At 41.4% G+C, this 24,733-nt stretch overlaps 1 protein-coding gene across 2 annotated transcripts in view; it reads left to right on the forward strand.

Moving 5' to 3' along the window:
• The window catches only part of PLXNA2 (plexin A2), a 295,441-nt gene that overhangs the window by 32,844 nt on the left and 237,864 nt on the right, over positions 1-24,733 (forward strand). For both annotated transcript variants that reach the window (XM_044288340.1, XM_044288339.1), the window contains exons 2-3: positions 7,480-8,766; positions 22,585-22,767. In XM_044288340.1, the coding sequence (XP_044144275.1) occupies positions 7,570-8,766; positions 22,585-22,767 (1,380 nt within the window). In that variant the 5' untranslated portion in view covers positions 7,480-7,569. The remainder of the gene's footprint in view (positions 1-7,479; positions 8,767-22,584; positions 22,768-24,733) is intronic.

The following is a 24,733-nucleotide window of genomic DNA, read 5'->3' on the forward strand; positions in this document are numbered from 1 at the left end:
TATAGTGTAGAGAGTGGCTAATTACCACGATTTTCTGCAGATTTCTGCTACTGTTCAATGCACAGCTTATAGACATCAAACAAGTTGACAACACTTGTTTCACCTGTACAAGCCTCATGACCGAAACCCATTGTAGAACATTAGTAATTTGCTAAAAAATACCAAAAATTCTCTGTGTGGTAATTGTCAGTGCAGAACGGTACCGGTCCCATTCACCAAGTGAGAATACACCCTTATAGTACTGTGAGAAGTTTTACTGACCTTCCCGGCATCTGGATTGCTTTCCGTTTTTATAGTGTTACGCCGACGAGTGTGAGTGTGTTCTTTAGACTTGCAGATGTTCAGTTTATAATAATTCTTTAATGGGGTGCATCCCGCTCGGGCAGTCGCAGAGTGTTTACGAGCTGAGGAAAGCTTCACTTTTCACATCAGCAAGCCAATTTCATTAGGTTGTAAATCAGTTCCAAGGGTATTGCACTACGTTCTAGGTATATCTAAGTATTACACACTATATTCTACATGGGAGATATAATGTATGCATTCCTTTCTGATATTATGCAGCTTTTACCATTTACGACCCTGTATTTTCTATACAAAAAGCAGTAAACGAGTCTAAAAACTCAGTATAAAAACCTCCAGTAATAAGCACGATGTTGCCCTTATGTTTCCTGAAGTCTTCCGAAGAACTGCATCTTAGTAGACAATGAAGAACACATAATAATACTGGAAAACAGTTCTTTAGTCCGTATAGCCCATATATTCTTTAACATTGGTCGAATGGTATCGGCGGTGGTTCCCATTGATGATTACTACTACTACTACTGATTTACTACTAGTGAAAAAAATAGACCTTTTTATCTGCATCTTGTTTCTGGTCCTTCAGAACTTTCTTCAAATTGTGAAAACATACGGTAATTTATCTATTTGATAGTTCTGTCTGTAGGAAATCTAGGACATAGTTGCCATTTCAACTCCCACTAGGGTTGTCATTCAGCTTTCTTAGTGTGAATTCACATCCGACGGATTTGTTGTAAAAAATTTCTGCAACTGAAAGGGTGCTTCCACACAGTTTTTTTGGAGGAGGGCATTTTTTAGCTTGTAAAAATACTATTAGATTCATGTTCAATGTACTGGGGTATTTTCCAGACTCTTTATTTCATAGAGAAACCTATGGGAAAATGCCTGAGAAAAGGACACACCCACAGCATTGCTGCAATTTTGAAAAAAAAAAAAAAAAAAGGCAAGGGGACAAAAATGTCCAGGAAACCTCCATGTGCAGCCACCCAGATCAGTTCCATGGGGTTTTGCTCATAATTTTCTGCATGGGACAGCCCTAGTAATTTATGTAACAAATCTGCTGTATGTGAATTTTACCCCTAAGGCTACTTTCACACTAGCGTTTCTATTTTACGGTAAATTGAGATCCGCCACAGGATCTCAATACTGGGGAAAAAACGCTTCCGTTTTGTCTCCATTCATTGTCAATAGGGACAAAACGAAACTCAACAAAACGGAATGCTCCAAAATGCATCCCGTTCCGTTTGGTTGTGTTCTCATACCAGAGAGCAAACCGCAGCAAGCTGTGGTTTTCTTTCCGTCATGGGATGCGGAGCAAGACGGATCTGGCATGACCCACAATACAAGTCAATGGGGACGGATCTGTTTTCTCTGCCTCAATACAAAATGGATCCGTCCTTCATTGACTTTCAATGGTGTTCATGACGGATCCTTGGCTATGTTACAGATAATACAACAGGATCAGTTCATAACAGATGCAGACGGTTGTATTATCAGTAACGGAAGCGTTCTTGCTCAACCCTGCCGGGTCCAGTAAAAACGCTAGTGTGAAAGTAGCCTAAGGTGGCCATACATATTAGGGAGAGTTCACATCACCGCTTCATTTTCCGTTCTTCTGAGCCGTCAGAAGAACAGAATAAAATAGGATCCTGTAAAAAAAACACACCCTGTTGCACATTTGGCATCCGTTTGAGCGATTTGTGTCTTTTTTTTTTTTGGGGGGGACAGAAAAAATGTACTGTCCGCAGGACTTTTTTTGTCTAAAAAAACTGATCTCAGATGAAAATGTCTTAAAAGGGTGCCAAATGTGTAACAGGATCTGTATTTTTGTTTTCTGTTCTTCTGACGGATCAGAAGAACGGAAAATGAAACGGCGATGTGAACTCTCCCTTAGATAAATGTTGGTCGCACCCACCAGTCCGACCATCTAATGTGTAGCTGGTCACCAGCAGAGTCATGGACTGAATGTCGACAGGAATGATCCTTCTGTTCTCAAGGGTAGTAAGCCACCATGACAGGTGTTTAGCAGCAGCTTTTTCCCTTGCCCTTTCATGTTATCTAATTGCAAACTGGCTGCGGCACTTTTTGATGAAAACGCTACGTGTGACATCAACCAGGGTGTGCTGTATGGCAAAATGTACCTTGTAATCCAAGAACTGGTGAATGGGCATTGCATGCAGTTCTCTTATTTAGGAAGGGGGGGGGGGGGGGATGATATGGCCACCATATTTGTTGTCTTGGATTTCCTAGAAACAAAAATGTTTATTGGCTTGATAGAGGGCAAGTACTGTTACCAGTGTAATCTGCAGCCATAGATGACATAGTTTCAGATTGCTCCAGAATACTATGCCTGGAGAAAATGCAAAGTGCGGGAGACCGGAAAGCATATGTTTTCAGCCTAATTAGAGCTTTGTCATCGCCACTGCTAGTGAGAGGGGACCTTGAAAAGCTTATGTGACATAATAAAATGAATACAGTAACAAGCAGTAAAGTAATGGTACATAGGACCATTCTGAATTAACCAATGTGGGAAAATCAAATAATGCCATCTTCGAGCATATGGCTGGCCTATAAATAAACCGTACCGCTGAATGATCATATTGGAATACAGAGTAGTGAGAAGCTGCTTCTTATATACTTCCAAACCATGCAGAGACCTTCACGAGGGCTGCCTGCTATCATCAAGTGGCCCTCAAATATCTTTAAAAGGACCCTATAAATTAGCCTCATCCTTTGAACGGTGCTATAGGTCGTGGACTGGCTGCTCCTTTAACAGCTTTCCAAGCTATAAGTAGCAGAGCCTGTGTTAGCTAAGCAGGTGAAAACGATATATTTTACTGCAGATTTATGTCTCCCATAGGACAGAGTGAAGCCTTAATCTTAGAAGTCAGAATGTTCCTACTTAAAAGGTCATTCTGTTCTGGGCCATAACTCTCATATATCTCTCTGGAGGGTCCTGTGCCTTGACTGGCCATGAGTTCTGTAAGGTGGCGTGAAGGTTATATCGTCACCGGAGAGTGCGAAAGGTTAAGAGATCGCTCACTGAGCTACCTGGATATGTTGGTAAAAGGGCAAGACCTTACCTGATATGTTTTATAAGTATAGATTTTGTGCTATTTGGGGGATTCTAGATATATATATATATATATATATATATATATAAATTAAAGAAAACATTTAACAGGTGCAAAATATACACGTAAGGAAATCAATTAGCACAAAAACAACTATTTTTAGGATCACCGTCATCACCATCGTGAGCATGGTTGCTTCCTCAGCCTTTGAAAGAAGTGGGATTTCTTCTAGCTATTAATTTCATCCTATGCCGACAGTTGGAATGTATGCAATGGCTATTGTTATGTCCTGTACACATTAATCTCTCTGACAGCTTTATACCATGCAGGGATTGGGGCATGTATTGTATTGTTTGTGTGTATGTTCAGATACAAGCCTATTATGTATGACACCTTACTTGAAGAACAGACGTAATGCAATATTGTATTCTCCTCCATAGTACAAGAGCTTGCTGCTATAGGCTTTATTCCACAGTGGAACAGATGCATTCGTTATGTACTGTAATTCTTCATCTAAAGACATTATAGGAATTGTGTGCTTTGAACACAGGGTTTTTTGTTAGGAGGGTCCTCCAAAAATAAGGTGGTCTCAGGTTGTCCAACTATTGAGACTCGCAGCTAAAAACTGTAATCTGCAGTGGAAAATGGCGACAAGAGTTTAGTTCTGCTACTGCACCACCAAAGGGCATATAAGCCATTAGATGATGCCCATGGAAATCAGTGATAAATTCATGGAATTGTAATGCATGGGCGTGCTGGGTCCTCCAAAGAGAGAGACATTCTTTGTCATTGCTCTTGCCTAATATATGGCAAACGGTAGAAATGGTAGACTCACCCAATGCCATTATAAGTCAGTGGGGTCAGACGAGCACCCCTGGTATTCATCATGTGATGGATCCAGCATGACATTGTGGCTTCTAGTTTAAATGGAAGCCACAACACAGATGTGAGCGTAAGAGCCTTTTCACATAATAATTATGATCATACAAGCCATTATTCCCGATACTTGCCCCATCTACAGGTGCCACGAATCACCTGACAAATTTGCAGATGCTCACTTCTCGGGTGATGGCATCTGAAATCATCATTTGCCAGCAGCCCATCACCCTGTGTAAACAGGAGTGTACTGCTGGCAAACAGTGAGTCTGTACAGGGATGAATGATCACAGTATCAATCATTCATTCCCATCCAGTGGGGTCGATTGCTGCATATAACTACACCCTGCCATCATCGGCCCATATAAAGGGGTCCATAATTATGCCGTTCTGTAAAGGCAGCATAGCGTGCGAACATAAGTTAGACATAAGGTAGTAGATTGTGGGGTTGCCTGCCATAAGGGGTGCTAATCCAGAAAAGGAAAGCATAAAGAAGGCATAAATCTGCTACTAAAATAAGACGATGTGTCAGTGCTATTAATCATAGAGGAATAGAAGCTGCTTATTGTGCCAAGCAATTCTTAACTGCCAACAAGTGAATCAATTTCTATGGTTAAGTGTGTGTATTAAACCAATTGGTTGCTGGCTCTCCGTCAGATCTCTATTATTTTGGGGCAGTGCGGTTTGCTCATACTTTGTGATTGCTTGACGTAGGTAAGCACGGCCTCTTTCCTCTGCCTTCAGTTCACTGTCAACAATTACAAGCAGACTGCAGAAAAATGCCTGCAATTTAGACACAGGCACGTCCTGTTCAGCATCCATCTTAGTAGTGTTTTCCTCTCCTTATAAGCGCTGGATGGCGTTCACGCATCCCCCGCCAGGCCTAGGTACACAGAGATAAAAGAAAGCCTCCTTTGACTCATATTTTTGTCGTTCTGGAGGCCAGAAATGTTCAGAGATAATTACGTTGAAATGATGGCTTGTGGGCCTCCACGCCACGCAGATGCTGATCATCTGTCTAATATTCCCCATGGGGTGGGACGTTGAGGAGATCTGTACAGGATCTGCTGCTCTGTTCCATATTTAATCCTGCGATTGCACTTGGAAATGCTATGGCGTGTGCTTGCTGCAGGGAAGGGAGGCTTCACCTTATTCTTGTTGCATTTTGCATTGCTGGGAGTGAAAAACAATTATTATACAAAGGACGGGTAAATGGGATACGCGGCGTAACACCTGTTACTAGCAGAGACTGCCGAGAGGGGAGAGGTGTGAGAGTTATAGAGCCAGCCTGTTGCCTTTTGCAATACACCGTGGCATTGCCTTTGTTTTCCCGTGTGACAAGTAGAATCGTTTGCCGTAAATTGAAGTTATAAATTCAATAGGTCACAAGTCACTATCTGTATTGTCAACTAATCCTTTGATGAATGTCTTTGAGCGTCTGACTCAATAGAAAATTAACATAAACACTTTGGAGTGAGAAAACCAGCATTTAGTACGGCGTAAAGTGGGCTTCATCACCTACCCACAGGTTGGGTCATAAATTTATGAACGCTAGGACCCCCACGATGGCCAGAACAGGAGTCCTGAGCCCAACTTCTGGAGAAGTTTTAAGGGCACCCATGTGCACTGTTGGTGGGATCAGAATATATGGGACTAAGGGCTCCTTCTGACGACCGTAGTGTTTTGCGGATCCGCAAAATACGGATGCCGGCCCATGTGCTTTCTACAATTGCGGACAAGAATAAGACACGTTCTATCTTTTTTGTGGGGCCGCTGAATGGAACTACGATGTGAACAGCACACGGTGTGCTGTCTGCATCTTTTGCGGCCCCATTGAAATTAATGGGTCCGCACCTGTTCTGAAAAATTGCGGAACAGGTGTGGACCCGTTCATACGGCCGTGTGAATGGGCCCTAATGGAGATAGCTAAGGACAGTGCTGAACCTCCTCATCAGTCCCTTAGGCACTGCAGAGAGTGGAGGGGAGCAGGTCAGACAACACTCTGTGATCCGTGATGGTCCCAGCGATCTTTCATCCTATCCTCTTCAAAGGTGATACATTTGTTTTCGTGGAATGACTCCTTAAAAGTGGCCATATACGTGAACAATGTCCCACCCACCGATTTCTAATGCATGCCATTTTTTGCATCACGGCAAATGTAGGAAAAGAAGAATTGGCCATTATATTTCAACATGCCCAGTCCTTTGTTCTTACAGGAGAAAAGTGGTGTCTGGCAATGGCTTATTCCCCTCTCCTTATTGAAAACACATGCATGCTCAGCCAAACCGAGCATGCACATATCGGCGGGGTGGGCACTGGAATGAGCATGCACCTGACAGCTATCTAGCGTGGCCACTGTTATTGGACAGTATTCCCAATATCTCAAACCTGCTACATATATGGAAGAACTGGGGAGGAGTAGAAGACAGGGAATACAGTGTCTATGCTACTTGCTATTCTTATCTTATTATTATAAGCTTATACAGAATAGTTAGATATTCAAAAGTGGACACCAGTATGGCTGCCCTCACAGCCTTCACTTCTGCAGAAATGTCAGTATCCCTGTAGGTGGAAAAATAATTTCAATAATTGCCAAACTTCAGCTATCGATGTCATTTCTGATGTAAGACTGGAAATGCACCCTAAAACTAAGCACAGACGCCAGTCATGTAAATGTGTCTCTTATCAGTTATCGTTATGTAAATTCTACCCAAATAATTGCTTGTCTATTGCAATGATCTGAACATATGTCTGATATTAGCAATCGAGTGTCTCTCGATGCAAAGCAATGATGTTCCTTTCATCAGATCAGAGGCGGAAGCCTCTACATCAGTTGTTAGATGTAGACATGAAGTGTTAATCTGTTTGCAAGGCTTTCAATTTTTTTCTACTTCACAGTAGCAGGAAAGCAGTGACCCATAGAAATTATATTTTATTGTACTCGTAAAGGTGCCCATATGAAGATACTGTCCTATATTTCCCGATTAGGTCCACGCTAGCAAGCAATAGGCACAAGCACCATGTGAACGCTCCAGACCTGCTTAGCTGGAGGAACATAATGCTAAAAACAGCTTAAAATGATCTATTTTGGCTATGGCGATGGAGATTACAGTCATTATATTGTCTGGATTGGATTGCAGTCATTCTTTTTTTTATATTATAGATAGTATAACATGCTGCAGTATTTAAATGCTATATACATGGTAATTATATTTCTTTGCTTGTCTTTCAGAACCATGTAAAGAAGACTTAAACTCTTGGAGGCATTGAATACCAAAGGGAGATTGGGTTCCATTTCTCTTCCTTCTCCTCATCGAACACCATGGAACAGCAGCGGTTAAAGAGGTGGACAGAGAAATCTTCCCGTTACCACAGTCAGACAGCTTCTGTGGTCTTGCTGGTTTTGGCCATGCTGTCTTTAGAAATTCCTGGTGCTTCCCTCACCAACACATTTCATGCCGAGCAAAGAGACTGGACTTTTAGTCATCTCACAGTGCACCAGAGCACAGGGGCAATCTACGTTGGCGCAGTAAATCGCATTTATAAGCTATCAGGAAACTTAACATTGTTGGTGTCCCATAACACCGGTCCTGGAGAGGACAACAAATCCTGCTACCCTCCTCAGAACGTTCAGCCATGTAGTGAACCTCGTACACTGACCAACAATGTGAACAAGCTGTTAATCATTGACTATTCGGAGAATCGGCTGTTGGCATGTGGTAGTTTGTACCAGGGTGTATGTAAGCTTTTACGTTTGGATGACCTTTTTATACTGGTAGAACCATCTCATAAGAAAGAGCACTACCTCTCTAGTGTCAATGAAACTGGTACAATGTATGGCGTGATTGTTCACACAGAAGGTCAGGATGGCAAACTCTTCATTGGAACTGCAGTAGATGGCAAACAGGATTATTTTCCTACACTTTCAAGTCGCAAGTTGCCTAGGGACCCAGAATCGTCTACCATGTTGGATTATGAGCTGTACAGTGACTTTGTGTCGTCCCTCATCAAGATCCCATCTGATACTCTTGCTTTGGTCTCTCATTTTGATATTTTTTACATTTATGGTTTTGCCAGTGGCAACTATGTTTATTTCCTCACTGTGCAGCCAGAAACTCCTGAAGGTATTTCTAGTAATTCAGCCAATGACCTTTTCTACACATCCCGAATTGTACGGTTATGCAAAAATGATCCCAAATTTCACTCTTATGTTTCCTTACCAATTGGATGCACAAAGAACGGGGTGGAGTACAGGCTACTGCAAGCCGCCTATCTAACAAAACCAGGTGCCACCTTGGCTAGGTCTCTGAAAATATCAGTGCGGGATGATGTCCTTTTTGCAATCTTCTCTAAAGGCCAAAAACAGTATCACAATCCACCCGATGATTCCACACTCTGTGTCTTTCCCATCAAGACGATCAATGCTCTCATTAAAGAGAGACTTCAGTCATGTTATCAGGGAGAAGGAAATCTGGAGCTAAACTGGCTGCTTGGAAAGGCTGTCCAGTGCACTAAAGCTGTAAGTGTATTTTCTTAAAAATGTGCTTACTATGTATATTGCTTATTTTCTGTAGGTCATAGCCCTTGGGTATGTGCAGCTTAGCATCTCTAGTGGGTGAACAGGTTGGAAAGGAAACATGACAACTGAAAATATAAGCACCTATAGGAACCTTCTTTTGCTTGCTTACAAATTTTTTTTCCACCCCAATCCTTCCCATTTCGCAAATAACAACCCCGCTCCAGAGAGCATGAAAGAAAAATAGCATAAATATTATAGTCTAAGACCAGCCAAATACCTGCCAAGCAGATGGGGGTGAGACAACCCCCTTTAATTCAAGGCTTTACATTTACTTCCATGTGGCTCTAAGTGCATACCATCTTATTTGGAGGTACATATATGATTCCCCTAAGGCCCTCAGTGCCCAAATTCTTACAAATCTTGCAAAAAAATAAAATAAAAAGATGTATTATGTGTAATGGGGGCCTTAAGGGAATGGAGGTCATCCTGAAAGCAAAACAGAGTTCTATTTGATTCCTCTACTTTTATTTGAAGTGATTAGCGGATTTCTATCAATGTGTCCTGAAGCTTTTCTGTAGAGATTGATGTTTTCTTAACGCTAGCATGTCACATAGTCTGTATTGTGTTAAGGGTTTGGTTTCCATGTCTGCCATCAGTATATTACATGCAACCAGTTCATGAACTTTGGGAGAGAGATCACTCCACTGTTATAAAGATGATGATTACATTAAGCCGGTTAATGAAACCACAAGAATGTTAACATGAAGCAACCACGGCGGGGCCGGAGAGCTCAGCCAAGGCATTGCACTGATTTGTCGAGTCAAGTAGTCGGCATTGTTCTCCTCAAGTGACATGTTGTAAGGCCGTAATAAGTGTTTACCTAACTCTTGTCAAACAGGTAACAAACTACAGTACCTGTGGAGCAACAGGAATGTGCTGCATTTACATGTCACCATTATCGAAGCACAGGCAGACCATTAATGGGTAAAGTGCACGGAAATGTACATCTCACCATCTGAAGGATTCTCTAAAAGTACATACAATCTGCACCGAGAAACAGCAGCCTGTGTACGGGAAACAGTGGCTCTCCAGCAAACAGTTGTGCCACTTTTCTACAGGCCTGCCTACATGGGGCATAACTGATCGTAATGATAATTTCCAAGTGTCATTTCACATAAAGACCAATGGCAAAGCAACATACTTTTGTAGACATCAAGCGAACGTTCATAGATTAACACTAAAATGAAGCTACCATGTAAACATGTCTACCAGGCCCAGTTTGGTATCCCTTAGCCATATTTTTAAAAGGAAAATGTCATTAGCTTTGGGGCCAGTAAATTACCAGGATTTACTTTTTCAAACATCTATAATAAAACCATCCGTCTCGGCGTTGGACTGTGAAAGAACTTGTAAATTGCTGGAGATATCTGGAGATATCTGAGGCATATGCACTGGGCAGATGGAGCTGAGGACATGTGCCCAGTGCTTCCCAGTGCCACCGGACTCATCTTCAGACTCATCTCGGGTAATTTACAGAGCTGTCAGCTTTCACATAGCCATGTTTAGAAAGCGAAACCCCAGCTGTATAACAGCATGCGGGTGGATTTTTGGCCCCAACCCTAGCGACATGCTATATGCCCTTATATTAGGGTATGGCATGATAGGCAGCTTCTTTACATAATCATTTTGTCATCAATATGGTTCTCTGTCGTTGCCCTGGAAATCTTTTCAGTGAACTGTGCCCAATCACCTTTTTGGCACCATAGACTTTAAGGGACAGCATGGATCCAGCTGCAATGTGTTAATACCAGCTGCTGCCTTTCTAGAATTTGCAATTAATGTAGAAAGGCTGATAATTTGGAAACGGTTAAATATGATATATTTTTTTGTCTGCTTTGCTTAACATAGTAAATTAGCACATTTTGGGCAGTTTATTTGGGGACAGATGGGGTTTTATGCTAGTTTAGTCAATTAAATAAATTCTTTTTTAAAGGATGTTTTTGAGAAAACAAGCAAAATTATAGAATGAAGTACACTTTCCATAATTCTTTTTCAATTCCCATTATGCAACTGAGAAACTAGAGATTTTTTCAGTCACAAAGCTACAAAATATGTATGCACGTGTCAGTGGTTGACTTTTCATACACGTGCTATTTTCTAGAAAGCACTATGACATAGGTAGCTATTTGATGATGTCAGCTTTATGACATCACTGGCTTTACTGTGTCCACAGAACACTACATTAAGAGACTGAGTAGCCCTGAAGTATCAGCAATAATCTCTCCTTTATTGTTAAGGTGGATTTAGACGGGCGTTCTTTCCCAACAGTCTGCTGCTCGTTCAGTGAAGGAGACCGCACATTTACTTGTAGCGATCTCCTTTACTGTATGAGGATGGGGAATGGCTATAACGACCCCTCATCCTCATACAGAATCATGGCTTCTGAGCAGCAGATCGCTGTTTAGCTTTTCGCTCGTTCATCGGGTGATTGGCGACACATTTAGACGGCCAAATGATTGGGAACGACTGTTCACGGGAATGGTCGTTCCCGATAATCTGGACGATTATTGGTACTTCTAAATGCACCTTAACCCAAGGCATATGTGTTTTAAAGGGTATTCCCATCACAGACAATGGGGGCATATCGCTAGGACCTGCACCTACAACGAGAACGGAGAGGGGAGAGCTGTGGCTAAAGGACCCCGAATTTCCCAGTGTCCGTCCACCACCAAGTGCTTTTCCCCGCTGCTCCCATAGAAGTGAATGGGAGCGCACTGTGCATGCGAGGCCTATTTTCGGCCCCATAGAAATGAATGGAGGGCGGCTGCTCTGGCGCAGTGCACACTCCGTTCATTTCCCCTCTCCGTTCTCATTGTAGGCGTGGGTGGTGGGACCCGCACCTATCAGACAACGGGGGCATATACTAGCGATATGCCCCCATTGTCTGTGATGGGAGTACCCCTTTAAGTTTGCCGAATCTTATCAGATGCGCTCCCTTACTCCACATGGAATCTTTTGCTGCTTATTTTATCTTTGTCTGGTTCACAAAGCAATGGGGAGAGTTTTTCTCCTCTTAGACTGCAAATTGACTTATTCTAAGATTCAGCGATAAGGCTCTTGAAGTCTCAAAATATGAGAGAGGTTTACGAGATTAATGGCTTTGAATCTGTTTTTGCAGGAAAAGGACACATGGTTTAAATAAGCAGCAAACAACAGGGATAAAAAGTGTGTGACATAGTTACATAGTTAGTACGGTCCGTAAGGCCATCAGGTTCAAGCAAGGGATAGGTGGGGATGGGAATTAAAGGGGGTTTCCAGGATTTTAATACTGATTACCTATTCTCAGGATAGAAATAAGAAGGATATAGCCAGCGCCTTCAACTTGCATATTTATTCCAGTCTATACGTAAAAACATATTACAAGCCTTTCTCAAGCCATAATACATCAGTGAAATTACGGGTTAAAACATGGCACCAATAGACAGGGTTTACATAATTGCGCTCACCCCAGCGCCAATCATCATGAAGTGCATAATGTGGATTAGAAATTCTCCATTGGTATTAAAACTTCTTACGTAATACCATCCTATGGCGTGCTGCAAGATGCCGCATCAATCGAGGATCCGACACCTGGCATCCCATGCAAGCACAGCCTTCCCTTTATTGTTTACCTGCTCGCCACAGCTTCACCATTCTTACAGTAAAGAAGCTTTGACGCTTCTGGAGTCGGAGGCAGTGCCCCCTTGTCTTTTGAGGGTATTTTACATGGAACAGTTTTTCACCGTATTTATTATATACCCCATTTATATATTTGTATAGGTTAATCATGTCCCCCCTCAGACGTCTCTTCTCAAGACTAAATAAATTCAATTCTTTAAATCTTTCTTCATAACTAAGACCCTCCATGCCCCTTATCAGTTTAGTTGCTCCCCTCTGTACATTTTCCAGCTGCAGAGCATCCTTTCTTTGGATGGTGCCCATAACTGAAGTGCATGTTCCAGATGAGGCAGCACCGACGTTTAGTAAAGTGGTAATATTACATCCCTGCCCCGCGAGTCCATGCCTTGTTTAATGCATGACAACATCCTGGTGGCCTTAGAAGCAGCTGATTTACATTGTATGCTGTTATATAATCTGTGATCTACAAGGATACCCAAATCTTTCTCTTTATAGTTACAGGTCATCTGTGCAATCTCTGACTATGTCTGCACTGCATTTGCATCCGTGTACGGATATTCTAAGTATATCCATTCACCTGACAGATGCCTTATAAGTGATGGTGAACCTTTTAGAGACTGAGTGCCCAAACTGCAACCAAATACCCACTTATTTATCGCAAAGTGCCAACACGGCAATTTAACCTGAATACCAATATAGTATATCTTCCATGTACTTTATCATTTAGCTATAATAGCTTAATAGCCTAAATTCAGTGCGCTGCCTGTGCTGTTCATAGTGCGTCCTGTGCTGATGAATGGCAGGAAAAGTCTAAAGCATATTGGTACACCATAGACTTTTTCCAAGGCGCGGGTGCCCACAGAGAGGGCTCTGAGTGCCGCCTCTGGCACCCGTGCCATAGGTTCGCCATCACTGCCTTATGACATCCTGGCTGGTATAAGTGCTTTCACATTTTGAAACTGTCAGGAAAAGTGTTGATTGTGGTTTTCTATGTAGCAGCATCCCGCAAAAAAACTTATGGTAGGCTACTTTTACACTTGCAGTAGTCTTTTCCTGCAGGCTGTTCCAGCAGGGGAACAGCCTGCTGGATCCGTTCTACCGCAAGACCACCGTGCCGCCGGAAGTCCGCTCTGGCCCCATTCACTACAAACCGGAGGTGCTGTAATTTTGGTCCGGCCTCCTCTCGGCATGTTTGCCTTGCTGCGGCCAGACCTCTGTCTTGCCCCCATTATAGTGAATGGGGCTAGAGCGGACTTCCAGCGGCACGGTGGACTTGCGTTAGCACGCATCCAAGAGGCTGTTCCCCCGCCAGAACAGCCTGCCGTGAAAGGCTGCTGCAAGTGTGAAAGTAGCCATATAGATATTTAAAATGAGAGCCTAGGAACAATGTATGCCACTGTTTGCCTACTTTGGATGTACAGTGGATATAAAAAGTCTACACACCCCTGTTAAAATGTCAGGTTTCTGTGATAAAAAATTAAATAATATGGTTGCATAAGTATGTGCACCCTTAAACTAATACTTTGTTGAAGCACCTTTTGATTTTGTTACAGCACTCTTTTTGGGTATGAGTCTATCAGCATGGCACATTTTGACTTGGGAAGATTTCCCTACTCTTCTTTGCAAAAACACTCCAAATCTGTCAGATTGTGAGGGCATCTCCTGTGCACAGCCCTCTTCAGATCACCCCACAGATTTTCAATCGGATTCAGGTCTGGGCTCTGGCTGGGCCATTCCAAAACTTTAATCTTCTTCTGGTGAAGCCATTCCTTTGTTGATTTGGATGTATGCTTTGGGTCGTTGTCATGCTGAAAGATGAAGTTCCTCTTCATGTTCAGCTTTCTAGCAGAAGCCTGAAGGTTTTGTGACAGTATTGACTGGTATTTGAAACTGTTCATAATTCCCTCTAGTTTAACTAAGGCCCCAGTTCCAGCTGAAGAAAAACAGCCCCAAAGTATGATGCTGCCACCACTATGCTTCACTGTGGGTACGGTGTTCTTTTGGTGATGTGCAGTGTTGTTTTTGCGACAAACATATCTTTTGGAATTATGGCTGAAAAGTTGAACCTTGGTTTCATCAGACCATAACCTTTTCCCACATGCTTTTGGGAGACTTCAGATGTGTTTTTGCAAAATGTAGCCTGGCTTGGATGTTTTTCTTCGTAAGAAAAGGCTTTCGTCTTGTCACTCTACTCAATAGCCCAGACATATGAAGAATATGGGAGATTGTTGTCACATATACTACACAGCCAGTACTTGCCAGATATTCCTGCAGCTCCTTTAATGTTGCTGTAGGCCTCTTGGTAGCCTCCCAGACAAGTTTTCTTCTCGTCTTTTCATGAATTTTGGAGGGACGTCCAGTTCTTGGTAATGTCACTGTTGTGCCATATTTTCTCCACTTGATGATGACTGTCTTCACTGTGTTGCCTTGTAAATTCTTTTGTACCCTTCTCCTGACTGATACCTTTTAACAATGAGATCCCTCTGATGCTTTAGAAGATCTCTGTGGACCATGGCTTTTGCTGTGGGATGTGAGAAAGAAAAATTCTGGAAAGACCAACTAGAGCAGCTGAACTTTATTTGGGGTTAATCAGAGGCACTTTAAATGATGGCAGGTGTTTGCTGACTCCTATATAACATGATTTTGACTTTTTTTTTCTTCCCTCCACCTAAAAGATTTCAGTTTGTTTTTCAATTGAGTGGTACAGTTTATAGGTCACATTAAAGGTGGAAAAAGTTCTGAAATGATTTATCTTTGGCTCATTTTACAGCACAGAAACCTGACATTTTAACAGGGGTGTGTAGACTTTTTATATCCACTGTATGTATTAGGGTATACACCTGCTGTATGTTTCTGAAGGATGGCTCAAATATAATGGGATAGAGCCAGGCTGGTCATAAGACATATCGCACCATATTCCGGCACATGGAGTGCCTATAGCTCTGTAGTACAAAGCTGCAAGGCCTTATAGTCACTGACCAGTTCTCCATCTCTAATACAGGCTTTGGCTCCTGTAATATTATGAAGTATGATTTCCACCCATTTCTTATTTTTATCTAACGTTTCTAGACAGAAAAGGTTGGCAGAAAAGGACAAATATGTTAAACAAGCCCAAACAAAATTGCTCAATATGAATGAAGATAGGAGCGGATTAAGATTATGATTACCGTATATCATAGTTACTAAAGTCGGTCATAGACATTATTTGAGATTTTGATCTTTGAAAGAATGTGTGGCCTCCATGGTTTTATCCAACCTATGGGCTGTCATTTGTATTCTCTATAGTCAGCAAAGGAATAGATTGTGATCAATACACGAATGAGTGAACTTGCAGCTAGTAATATTTCTCCATCCACTGACATTCGGAGAAGCAGCAGGGAAGACAGGCTCTCCCCCATATGCTGCACTGTGCTAGATGCATCAGACTTAGCACCTGTCTCACAGAGAAAACACAGGCAGAGATTTAAAGTGACACTGTGGCCGTTTCCTCCTCATCCTGTCAGTAGCCCTGACATAATGGGCGTCATACTGACGTTTTATTGGGCTGCTGGCAGCTCCACTTATAATCCCCCTGACAGACTTTTAATGTGTCTTGTGGATTTTGCTTTAGGTGACATTTTTTCCCAAGCTTAGTTTTCTATGGATTTCTATTTAAATCAATTTACTATATAAGTCTCTTCAAATCCATTGTTTCTGTACTACATATATATTATATAGTATCGACATAGAGTGTGCATACATAGAGAGATTTAACAGATTTACATTTATCCTTGAAAGAGTTAAAGTGGTTTTGCGGCTATCCTATGCTCAGGATAGATCATCAGTATCAGATTACCTGTGCTGCGGTGAGTGCTGCAATCTCCTCGCAGCATACCGTGCGCTTCACTGTCCATTGGGTAGCAGCTGTGCCATAGCGCTCGCTGGAGCCCCGTGGCCTATTCAAACAACTGATAGAGTACCGGGAATTAAACCCCGCCGATCTGATATTGATGAACTACCCCGAGCATAGGTCATCTCTATCAAAATCTCAGGTCACCCCTTTAACTTTACATTTAGGCTAAGATTCCACTGCAAAATCATCTAAGGATTTGCAGGATTCTAACAGCTGAGTATGCTCATCTTTTCTGCCGCTCCAGTGTCGAGGCCGATCCCTGTGCCTCCAGCTCAAGCTCCAGCGATGATGTGACTGTTGAAGTCTGTAATTGACTGTAAGGGTCACTTATTGAAACAGCACATCATTAGAAGGGGCCAGGAAGTGGAGACCTGCAGTGGGACCATGAAAGCCGCTCCACATGAGCTGCAGAAGACTGGGAAGCTGAGTATACAGTTTTTTATTAACCACTTTTTGCACTTGTAGATTTTGCTATGAATCTACAAATGCTCTGATTTGTTTTTGAGAATTTGATTTCTATTTGAATTCTGTTCGAAAAATCTGCAACTAATCCACATCAGAAAACAATCTGCACCATAGGTCAGTTTAAGTGTAGAAGTTGATCACATGCGTTTAAAGGGCTTCTGTCACCCCACTAAAGTGATTCTTTTTTTTGGGGCTAGTGAAATTAGTTATATTGCGATATATGACAATATAATTGTGTTACTTACTTTGATCCAGCAGTTTCTGCAAAAAACGAAGTTTTAATATATGTAAATTCGGTCTCTACCAGCAAGTAGGGCGGCTACTTGCTGGTTGCTGCTGCAGAAATCCGCCCCCTCGTCGTGTTGATTGACAGGGCCAGCCGGGATCTCCTCCTCCGGCCAGCCCTGTCGGCATTTCAAAAATCGCGCGCCTGTGTTGATTCGGCGCAGGCGCTCTGAGATGAGGAGGCTCGTCTCCTCAGAACTCCCTCAGTGCGCCTGCGCCGATGACATCACCGAAATAGAAGACGTCATCGGCAGGGCTGGCCGGAGGAGGAGATCCCGGCTGGCCCTGTCAATCAACACGACGAGGGGGCGGATTTCTGCAGCAGCTACCAGCAAGTAGCCGCCCTACTTGCTGGTAGAGACCGAATTTACATATTATAAAACTTAGTTTTTTGCAGAAACTGCTGGATCAAAGTAAGTAACACAATTATATTGTCATATATCGCAATATAACTAATTTCACTAGCCCAAAAAAAAATCACTTTAGTGGGGTGACAGAAGCCCTTTAAACAGCATTCATGTGGCTTGTTTAAATCTGCGCTTGAGGCTCTTTTCAAGTCCTCCGTAACTATTTTCAAGAAAAATTGTAAGAGAAAAGTCCTGCATGCTGGACTTTTTTCTCTTCTAAAAAAGTAGACTCTCAAATGGAAAGTGAACTGACCCTATTATATAGTCAATCCAGAGCTCAATTGTGAGAGAAGCCTAACACACTGCATATTTTCACTGCCTAATTCCAAATGGAAATTCGACAGAATTTCCCATACTTGTGGACATGTCCTTATTTTACAAGAAAAAACCCATTCTGCTCATTTGTACAAGAAGAGAGACCATTGACTTTGAGACAGTTGGATGTCATCCTCAACAACAGGTAGAACATGTCTTCACGCAGTTGGTACTCTAGTAATAACAGTCATACAGGGAGTGCAGAATTATTAGGCAAGTTGTATTTTTGAGGATTAATTTTATTATTGAACAACAACCATGTTCTCAATGAACCCCAAAAACTCATTAATATCAAAGCTGAATATTTTTGGAAGTAGTTTTTAGTTTTTTAGTTTGTTTTTAGTTTTAGCTATTTTAGGGGGATATCTGTGTGTGCAGGTGACTATTACTGTGCATAATTATTAGGCAACTTAACAAAAAACAATTATTTATTTTTACCAGTGAAACCAATATAACATCTCAACATTCACAAATATACATTTCTGACATTCAAAAACAAAACAAAAACAAATCAGTGACCAATATAGCAACCTTTCTTTGCAAGGACACTCAAAAGCCTGCCATCCATGGATTCTGTGAGTGTTTTGATCTGTTCACCATCAACATTGCGTGCAGCAGCAACCACAGCCTCCCAGACACTGTTCAGAGAGGTGTACTGTTTTCCCTCCTTGTAAATCTCACATTTGATGATGGACCACAGGTTCTCAATGGGGTTCAGATCAGGTGAACAAGGAGGCCATGTCATTAGATTTTCTTCTTTTATACCCTTTCTTGCCAGCCACGCTGTGGAGTACTTGGACGCGTGTGATGGAGCATTGTCCTGCATGAAAATCATGTTTTTCTTGAGGGATGCAGACTTCTTCCTGTACCACTGCTTGAAGAAGGTGTCTTCCAGAAACTGGCAGTAGGACTGGGAGTTGAGCTTGACTCCATCCTCAACCCGAAAAGGCCCCACAAGCTCATTTTTGATGATACCAGCCCAAACCAGTACTCCACCTCCACCTTGCTGGCGTCTGAGTCGGACTGGAGCTCTCTGCCCTTTACCAATCCAGCCACGGGCCCATCCATCTGGCCCATCAAGACTCACTCTCATTTCATCAGTCCATAAAACCTTAGAAAAATCAGTCTTGAGATATTTCTTGGCCCAGTCTTGACGTTTCAGCTTGTGTGTCTTGTTCAGTGGTGGTCGTCTTTCAGCCTTTCTTACCTTGGCCATGTCTCTGAGTATTGCACACCTTGTGCTTTTGGGCACTCCAGTGATGTTGCAGCTCTGAAATATGGCCAAACTGGTGGCAAGTGGCATCTTGGCAGCTGCACGCTTGACTTTTCTCAGTTCATGGGCAGTTATTTTGCGCCTTGGTTTTTCCACACGCTTCTTGCGACTCTGTTGACTATTTTGAATGAAACGCTTGATTGTTCGATGATCACGCTTCAGAAGCTTTGCAATTTTAAGAGTGCTGCATCCCTCTGCAAGATATCTCACTATTTTTGACTTTTCTGAGCCTGTCAAGTCCTTCTTTTGACCCATTTTGCCAAAGGAAAGGAAGTTGCCTAATAATTATGCACACCTGATATAGGGTGTTGATGTCATTAGACCACACCCCTTCTCATTACAGAGATGCACATCACCTAATATGCTTAATTGGTAGTAGACTTTCGAGCCTATACAGCTTGGAGTAAGACAAAATGCATAAAGAGGATGATGTGGTCAAAATACTCATTTGCCTAATAATTCTGCACTCCCTGTAAAGACACACACCAGACCAACCATCTCCATCACTATTCAATGAGAGGTGGTAGACAGTTGAATCTTGATTTGGTTTTACCTGCAGAGAACATGCACTCAAGTGTTTCAAGCAGCCTTCATCTTACTTAGGTTGTTTTCTAGGAAAGTTCTTATTGCTGGTCAGATAACAAGCACTGTGTTAGCTCCAGGATTGATATACCGTAATTGCCTCTTAGTGTCTGCATATATTTTGTCTGCTAGCAGAATACAAAACATTGGACTCTGTATGTTGAAGGGAAGAGCCTTGAGAATAGATGAATGAGAGAGGCTGGTATTTACTAGTACTCCTAGTCATATAGTATATACACGATACACTTGGTCATGGAGTATTTACGAGGTAAATGCTGGCACTCCTCTGTTAAAAAAAGCCTTCTGCTTACACATTTTTAGCAGTATAGTCTCTTTAAGGGTGTATACTGCTTGAAATGCGTAAACTGAAAGTAATGACTTATATTGTTCAATATGGACATTAATATAACTTGGAGTTTTTTTTTAACAGTGCCAGACTTTTATATACTTACCGTACCTTGTGAACTATATGCCAAGCCTCAAGGTGTAGGGGCATCTGGTTGCCCTCACTAAATCCCTGCATGATGCACAAGTAACATCCTTGCCCCCAGATGAGCTGTATCACCAAGACCTCATGGAGTATTTAGTCTTGGTTTTCTTTCCACAGTGTGTACGGTATTTGCTGCAGTAAACAGAACTCTATTGACTCTATATGTGCCATTTATAATGAAAAAAACTTGATTTACTAAGAAGGCTAATGAATCTAGATTGACATTTTTGGATATTAAACTCTTGCTCTTGAAATCTGGCTCTGCAATTGAATCTAATTTGTAGAGGAAACCATGTTTCTGCAACTTATTAGTTAAAACACTGTCATCAATCTCCTCGAATTAAAGGAATTATGTGCGACTGCAGGAACTGCTTGTTCTCTCACAAAGCTCAGTTCAGTGTCTGTGGGCATCCTAAATGGCATATTTCCTGTAAATTACACGCCTTCATTATATTATCACTGCATGTGATGCCTCATATACCATTGTGCCTCTTTTATTCATTATACTATATGTTTTTTGCTTTTGACTTTTTTTGTAGTTTTAAAGGTTATAAGTAAGTGTGTTCTGTACCAGCCAGGAATAATTGCTGGTCCATTTAAATGTTGGAGAAATAACCATTTGACATTATTATATTCCAAAGAATGTGGAAAAAAGTTATATATAGATATATGAAATAACTAACAGCTTTTTCATAACTAGTGTAGGAAGGCGCAAGGGGCCGTCATTGATGGAAGGTATGTGTCACCGAGATTCCTGGCCTCGGTGAGATAAGAGCCAGTAGTTTTAAATGTCAGTGGCAGCTAGTGCTGACTGACACTGTTTGCTGTTAGTGTGGCTGTAAAGCCGCTCTTACTGGGAGTAGCCAAAGTGCTAGGTGGGTGGCTTCTCCCCACGCTCCAGGCCGGGTCTTTATTGGCCTATATAAAACCCAGCCAGCAGTCTTAGCTGGGTGTGGATTATCCTCCATCTGACAGTGGAGCGCTGTTAGTCTCTGTGTGTTTTGGAACTGAGAACTTGTGCCGTGCTAAAGGGCTGAGAGACGCCTGCTGGGAAACAGGCCCTAAAGCCTGCTGTGGACTGCGGGTGGAAAAACTGCTTACCAGGTGAAGGCTTTTGTTTTGTGGACTTTTTATGGTGTGAACAAACACATAGACTGCATACCGTTACTTTTTGTTTTTCCCTATGTGTGAATAAAACACTGAACTGTTTAAGTTAAAGTCTTTGTGGTTGCCTCTGTACTGCATCCGCTAGCCTGTCTACCAGAGCAAATCCCCACACTAGGTAGAGCCAACATGGTCATTTGAGAAGACTAACAATGGTTTAGGTGCAATTCACAGGCAAGATGTGATCTGATGCCACTAGGACACTGCTATATAGATATTTTAGCAAGACTACTATCACAACCAATATGTCATTGACTTAAAAGCTATGTAAACCTTTTGGGGCAAATTTATTTATTAGTGCATTGTACTTATTGTGAGCTAAAATCATTTTTTTGATTGGTCTATATTAAAAATATGGAGTGCTTTTCTCTGTACAGAGCTGAGATGCTCTACTAGCAGAATCTGATTTTTTTCTTTTTTCCATCAGACAGCTAGCTGAGGGGCTCCTTATCTCTGCTCTCAGACCTTATAAAATCTGATCCTTATCTTATAAGAAAGTGTTTATGACCTCTTAGTAATTTAGAGATAAGGGTTATTAGATGACCGGCACAAAGTGAAACTAGTATACACACAGCTATAAAAACAGTTAACCTTTTGTGACAGAACAGCTCAATATTTTTAACAAAGACCAATTAAAAAAAAGATTTTTAGTCTTAAATTAGTAAAATTGCCCATGAAGGTGTACATAGCCTTTAAACTCGCCATATGCAAAAGGAATTTCATCTAAACCCGTTGATTTTGGTAGGATCAGCAGACTCCAGCCCGATGGCAGATGTTTAGCGAAAGAAGGATTAGTCTGTTGGATTTCAACATGCCCAATCCTTTTGTTTTTAAAGGAAATATACCACTGAGAATACATGCTCGCCTCAAAACCAAGTGTGCATGTGTATGGTTGGTCTAACATTGATTGAGTCTGAAATCAGCATTCGGCTGTCTGATAAAGTGCATGCCCAGCCTCAAGAGAAATTGAATTTGTTATGTATGAATGCAGGGGAAAGAAAGGTATGGTATGATGCGGCAGTTTATAATGCCAGTTTCTTTTTTCCTCACTGGAAAAAGCAGTGCCAGATCTGTCTATGTTTAGAGAGTATGATTACCAGAAGGATCACTCGGTCTGCATGAATCTAGACCTGACGTAATTTAACATCAATCGTGATTTTGTGTGACATTTAACATCTCCGTGTATAGCTTGTCCTCCCCTTTTGAATGTTTTCTGTTATCAGAATGTATCATTTATACATTGTTCATCTCTTCTTACTTTTTTCAGCCGGTACCCATTGATGACAATTTTTGTGGTTTGGATATTAACCAACCCTTGGGAGGACTGAACTTGGTTGAAGGTGTTACACTTTATACAGAAAGCAGAGACAGGATGACGTCTCTGGCTTCCTACGTCTACAACAACTACAGCGTGGTATTTGTTGGGACCAAAAGCGGCAAGATTAAAAAGGTAAGACCCTGTACAGTCACATAGTTACTTAACCTTGACCTCGTAATCTTGCAGTGTTCAAGCGGTTGTCCAAATTATATAATAAACTTATAAAATGTTCAGGTCTTTTTTCAGAAACAGCGCCATTCTTGTTCATGGGCTGTTATTGCAGCTCCATTCACAGACCGTGGACAATTGTGGTGCAGTTTCTGGAAAACAGACAGAGAATGTGTGGACATGAACCTATACCTTATTTACCAATATTTTATGTGTTTTGTAGTAGAAATTATATTTAGGTAGATATTTATGCTGAGAAGATTTATTAAATTATACCAATAACTAAATGGAGCCAAAGTATTAAAATGAGCCCAAAAAAGAAATGTACTGAAAAAGTGCAGAACTGTTAATATGTTGGAAACGAACTTTAGCGTTGCCAACAAAATAACGTTCTGGTACCTTGTACTTATGCATGTATTTATGTGAGTACTTGAACATTAATGCGGAAAGGGGCTTTCGGAGCTTTAGAAAAAGCAAACTTTCCTGTAGAGAAGTGGGAATAAAAACATCAAGTAAATTATAACACAAGGCGGCTCGAGCCGCTGACCATCAAAGCTTGAAGTCTAATTGGTATAATGGGAGGCATACAGACATGCTAGGAGCAAAAGTGTATTTTTTATAGGTGCAAGTCAAGCGCATCTTGAGTCAATAGAAAAGGCTTTAATTATTTAGAGCCGAGCTGGTTCTAGGTGTATTTCCTTTTCAGTTTTAAAAAAATGGAAGAGGAGGATGTGAAAAACGAAGTGTCCTAGTTGGAAGACGTGAAGGATAAATTCTAAGTGGTGAGAAATCTGTTAAAAAACTTGATTAATGGAGATGATTTCGGGGCCGAAGGATTCCCCTGCACTGAGAATGAGGGAGCTGTTTTGCTACTATGGCAGCCTCGGGCATTGTTAAGGATCCGAGGCCTGGCATAACAATGTTCTTATGTCCAGAGGAACACAGTAAATCTCCCATAGGCTGCGATAAAAATAAACAATAAATAAAGACCATTGGCATCACCGGGTTGCAAAATGCCCGTACTATTAAAATATTAATGTATTTATTCCGTATGGTGAATGCTGTAATGGAAAAAAATCTAAATGGATGGTTTTTTTTTGTCTAAAAAGTCATACACGCCTCAAATGGTATAATTAAAAACTACAGATTGCCCTACAAAAAATGGTCTCTTTCACAGCTCTGTAGATGTAAATATAAAAGAGGGGTCAGAATATGGCGGTGCAAAGAGAAGTTGTTTTTTTTTTTCATATTTTTTTTTATTAAACCACAAGAAAAACTGTATAAAAGTGATATGACTTTAATTGTACTGTCCTGGAGAATAAAGCTAAAAGGTCAGCTATGACGGAATTGCAACTTTTTTTTATTTTTTTTATCATTCTCTTTTTGTTTTGTTTATCAACAACAGAAAGCATATAGGTACAGATTCACTAGATCTGTAGAAAAGTCAGAACCAGTGCAACTGGTCAATAGAGCTATACATCTTGAGTCACAAATATAGCCTATAGCAAAATCAGTAATAAGAGTCTTCCGACCTAACTTATCACGCACTGTGAATCTTACGATTTCTTATAAATTCTTGATTCCAATATCTGAGCATGTCAAACATCAACAAAAATGAAAAAAGAAAAGTCGAGCATGGTCACGCCATAAGCAAGCCTGACATAAGCTTAAATAAAAATACTGCTTAATGCTATATACTTCACACATTATTCTTCTGTTCAGATACCAACAGAATGGTGTAGTAGGAAAGAGCAGTTTGGCCCATGACTTGTCTGTTCCCGAGGTTCTAGCAAACCCTTAAACCCTAATTTCTAATCAGGAGGCCCCTGATCACTCTGATCAGAGTGACTGTCCTTCCTCTGCTGTAATTCGATATGTGTCAACCATAGTTGCCAAGTGTTTAGGAAACCTTGTCTGTTATGAGTCTCCC

The sequence above is a fragment of the Bufo gargarizans genome, chromosome 3 (genome assembly GCF_014858855.1).
Source record: "Bufo gargarizans isolate SCDJY-AF-19 chromosome 3, ASM1485885v1, whole genome shotgun sequence".
Taxonomy (NCBI): domain Eukaryota; kingdom Metazoa; phylum Chordata; class Amphibia; order Anura; family Bufonidae; genus Bufo; species Bufo gargarizans.